Source organism: Gossypium arboreum, chromosome 4 (genome assembly GCF_025698485.1).
Source record: "Gossypium arboreum isolate Shixiya-1 chromosome 4, ASM2569848v2, whole genome shotgun sequence".
NCBI lineage: Eukaryota > Viridiplantae > Streptophyta > Magnoliopsida > Malvales > Malvaceae > Gossypium > Gossypium arboreum.
This window is the reverse complement of record NC_069073.1, coordinates 11,534,413-11,539,274: the sequence shown is the minus strand read 5'-3', so window position 1 is coordinate 11,539,274 and position 4,862 is coordinate 11,534,413. Positions and strand designations below refer to the sequence as shown.

At 37.5% G+C, this 4,862-nt stretch overlaps 1 protein-coding gene across 1 annotated transcript; it reads left to right on the top strand.

Moving 5' to 3' along the window:
• Window positions 1–2,921: 2,921 nt before the first annotated feature.
• LOC108458902 (uncharacterized) lies at window positions 2,922–4,862 on the top strand. Its single transcript, XM_017758294.1, has 3 exons — window positions 2,922–3,590; window positions 3,687–4,265; window positions 4,689–4,862. The coding sequence occupies exons 1-3, from the start codon at window positions 2,922–2,924 to the stop codon at window positions 4,860–4,862; spliced, it is 1,422 nt and encodes a 473-aa protein (XP_017613783.1).

The following is a 4,862-nucleotide window of genomic DNA, read 5'->3' as shown; positions in this document are numbered from 1 at the left end:
ATGAATTTTTAGGTTTTTTTTTCATATTTATAAATGACCCGTACGACGTCGTTTTGAGATGATCGTTTAGTGACCAAAACGGTGTCGTTTCAAGGCTGAGGATCCGCGCGTTGACCCGTGACCCAGGAAGGATCCGCGTGTTTTTGTTTAAAGGGCTAATTGCCCAATTGGTCCTTCCACATTTTCAGCATTTATAATTTCGTTCAATTCAAATTTTATTTTATTTTAATTTTGCCCTGACCTTTTATTTTTGTTTCAATTTAGTCCTAGCTGCTATTATAATGCCTATTTCGGGAACGACGTTATTTTTGGGATTAGGGTCAAATTGCCTAGTGAATCCCTCAACTTTTAGCGCGTGTTTCAATTGGGTCCAAAATTCATTTTATTATTTTCAAATTAACCCTAGAGTTTTATGTAAATTCAATTTTAATCCTTTTTATATATTATATAATTTATTTATTTTAAATATTTTGTATATTATTTATTTTACTTTAAACCTTATTTATATGTAAAAAATATTTATTTTATTATTTTTATGTATTATTTATTATATTATTTATATTTTATTGTATATTATTTATTATATTATGTATAATTTTAAAATTTCAAAATTATTATTAAATATTACATTTTATATATCATTATTAAATATTTAGTATGTAATATTCTAAAATTTACTATAAAATTTTGTTCCTATTTAACCTATTATTATTTTTATAAATATATACTAAGTTATTATATCATATAGTATATTTTATATATATTAACCATTTTAAAAAAATTCTCCTTTGTTATTTATATATTGTTTTAAATATATATTTTCCGAATCCTTTCTCAGAAGAAATGCTGTTCGAGTTGGAAATAGCAAGACATGAATTTGAACATGAAAAAGCTAAGCTGTTACGAGATATCAATTCTCTTCAAGAGAAAAACTACCAGCTGAAGATCGATGTTCAAATTGAAAAATCTAAAACCGGGAAAGCTCAAAGAGAGGCTGAGATCGTAAGAAACGATTTAAGGGATCTTCATTTGGAAAATAAGAAATTAAGAAACACTATAAAAAATAGTGGTTTGGGCAAATCGTCAGCAGAATGGAAGGAAAAAATTAGCAATATCAAAGGTGGGATGGAATTCTGGAAAGGAAAAGCAAAAAAAGAAGAGGAAAAAGCTGCGCGTGCTATTATAGAGTTAAGGAAGAAGAATGCTGAGTATGAAACTGTGTCTGCAGAATTTGTGACTAGTCAGTCTAAACATCAAGAGCTAAGAGGGAAAGTATGAGATTTAGAAAATACACTGCAAGCTCAACAGCAACAATTGGATAATCTCCTAAAAGCCCTTGAAGAAAAGAATAGTCAGTACAGCAGAGACACTCACGCCTACGAAAGAGCTCTCCAAGAAAAGGAAATGCAACTTGGCTTTTTGATCAATGAAATTCGTAAGATGGCTATACAAGTTGTGCAATTATCAGATGAAGCTGAAGCTCTCAGTTGCCAATTCCCTCCGAGTTAAAGATCAAGCATATCAGAATTCTTAGGACGAGTGAAGAAACAAGGTAATGTAACTAGAAAATTTATGTAACTGTTGAATCAAAGATAGCGAAATGTTTTGTAATAGACTCTTTTGATTAATGAAATGCCTAAGTAGGGGCCATCTTGAAATCAACACCAAATTCTTGCACATTCATTTATGACTAATATTCATTTGACATTCATTCATTCATTCATTCATCCATTGCATGTACATATCACCATAATCATTCACTGAGGCTAAAATCGTATAATCCTAGTTGCGACACTACAAGTCTGGAATCATGCCATTCTTATAGGATGCGCCGAAAAGCTAGAATTATGGAAGCCGAGTTCAATGAGAGAATTGAAAGGATGGAAAGGACCCAAAAAGAATTACAAGAACAGTTGACCAAGTCACAACAAGAAGCAAGAGATCTAATGTTAAGATCTCGAGAGGAATCGCTCGAGCAAAGGGATCAAATGGCCAAAATAACGGAACTGATGACGTCTTTGATTAAAGGAAAGGGACCTATGCAGAGCCCTGACGCTATAGAGCCTCATTCGAAAGATAATCATGCTCAGGATTCGCTCTACCCCCCAGGATTCACTCCACCTCAAGCCCATGCAACACAAAGAGGATATCCTCAAGCGGAACCTACAAGTCGCGAGCAACGACTTGTACCACCTGCTCATCTAGGGCAAGGTACATTCGTATCAAACCCAGGAGCTAATCCTGTTGATCCCAATGTTCCAGATTTGGATGATCCGGTAGAAATGGCCAGGTTGAAAATGGATGATCATGATGCCCAGGATAAATATAGGAGCTTGGAAGAAAGACTCAAAGTGATAGAAGGTACTGAAGCCTTCTCCGCATTGAGTGCCAAAGAGCTCAGTTTGGTGCCCGATCTGGTTCTGCCTCCGAAATTTAAAGTGCCAGATTTTGAAAAATATGATGGAACGAAATGTCCAAAGGCGCATCTTGTCATGTTTTTTCGAAAGATGACTGGTTACGTGAATGAAGATAAATTGCTAATACACTGTTTCCAAGACAGCTTGGTCGGATCGGCCCTTCGATGGTATAATCAACTTAATAGAGAAAGGATCCGATCATAGAAAGACTTGGCGTCAGCATTTTGTGAACAATACAAATATGTATCTGACATGGTGCCTGATTGACTAACTTTACAGATGATGGAAAAGAAGCCAACGGAGACTTTTAGGCAATACGTGCAAAGATGGAGGGATATCTCAGCCCAAGTAGAACCCCCATTAACTAAAACTGAAATAACGATCCTCTTCATCAACACTTTGAAAGTAACGTTTTATGATAAGTTGGTAGGAAGTGCCATGAAAGACTTCGCAGATATTGTAATATCCGGGGAACTTATAGAGAATGCCATCAAAATTTGAAGGATGAAAGGCCCCGAAAGCTCGAAAAGGGCAGTACCCATAAAGAAAAAAGAAGCAGAAACCCATATGGTGGGAACTGGGAGCCACCACACTTCTAATCCTTACCCAGTTCAGCCACGACCTCGATATCGCCCACCTCCAAACTTTTATTATCCTCCCCAAAGCCCTTACTATCAAGCACCTCCTCCTTACCCCGTCTACGCCACAGATAACCAAAGACCATTTGCCATGTTCCCACCAAATAGCATGCCTGCTCAAAGCCAACCCAAAAATGAACAAAGACCGACAAGATCTAATCTTAAAAAACCCCAGTTCACCCTAATTCCCGTGTCATACGGAGAGCTGTACCCAAAACTGTTGGAAAAACAATTAATATCCCCACATTATATGGCACCCTTGAAGCCTCCATACCTATGGTACGATCCTAATGCTAGTTACATATATCACGCTGGAAACCAGGGGCATTTTACAGAAAATTGTTTGGCCTTTAAAAGGAGGGTTCAAGGTCTTATTGATGCAAGCATTCTACGATTTGATGGTGCGGGCAATACGGCTGGAAATCCACTCCCTAACCACACTAAAGGGAATGTGAGCGCGGTGGTAAAAGAAGACAAGTGGCGTGCCAAAAGTTGTGTTTCTGAAATAAAGACACCACTGCGAAAGATTTGGGAGGTAATGGTTGAAAAAGGGGCTGTTCTGTCATCCCAACAGAATTTTCAAAGAAGGAAATACAAAAAGTCAATGTTTTTGTGATTTTATGGGATCGAGGGGCATGACATCCAGTCTTGTGAAGGATTCATAAAACTACTTCAAGACATGATGGACAACAAGGAAGTCGAGATCTTTAACAAAATGAAAGAGACCGATAAAGAAGAAGTATGCACTTCTGATAATCAATCATCAGGTTTCCCTTATAGTGCTGATCGACCATTGGTGATTTATTACGATGCAAAAAAGGAGCAAGTGAAACCAAAAATGATAATTGAAGTACCATCCCATTTCTTTTACAAAGACAATAGGCAGTACCATGGAAATATGATGTCAACATTATCATACCTGAAGGCGAAAAAATCCAAAGTCACGACCGGAAATGTTGGTGAAGTAGGACACTTCACCCGCAGCGGGAGGTGTTATTCTAAAGCGGTCGAACCAATGAAGAAGACTGATGACTTGAAGCAGAAAGGAAAGGCACTGATACATAAGGCCGAGGTTGAACTTGAGACTCCGTACGAACAAGAAGCTAAAAGGCCTGTGAATGAAGAGGAAGCGCATGAATTCTTGAAGTTCATCAAGCATAGTGAATATAACGTCGTGGAACAGTTAAGCAAACAATCAGCACAAATCTCGGTATTATCCCTACTGTTGAATTCAGAACTATATCGGAATACTTTGCTAAAAGTGTTAAATCAAGCTTAAGTGGCAAGCAATATATCTGTCGAAAAACTTGATAAGTGGGTGAATAACCTGAACGCGGATAATTTTATCTCTTTTAGTGATGACGAAATACCGCCAAATGGTAGGGGCTCCGTAAAAGCATTGCATATCACAACCCGTTGTAAGGGTTATTTAATACCAAATGTGCTCATTGATAACGAGTCAGCACTCAATGTCATGGCTTTGGCCACACTTTCTAGAATTCCAATTTATATATCTTATATGAGGCCTTGTCACTCTACAGTAAGAGCATTCAATGGGACAAGACGAAAAGTCATGGGAAAAATCAAAATTTCTCTAGAAGTGGGCCCCTATATATACGACATCGAGTTTCAGGTCATGGACATCACACCTTCGTATAATTGCCTTTTAGGAAGGCCTTGGATCTACTCTGCTGGGGCAGTTCCTTCATCCCTCCATCAAAAAGTGAAGTTTATCATGGATAGTCTTTTGGTCACTGTCATGGGTGAGGAAGACATTGTCGCATCTATCTCTGCTGATACACCATAA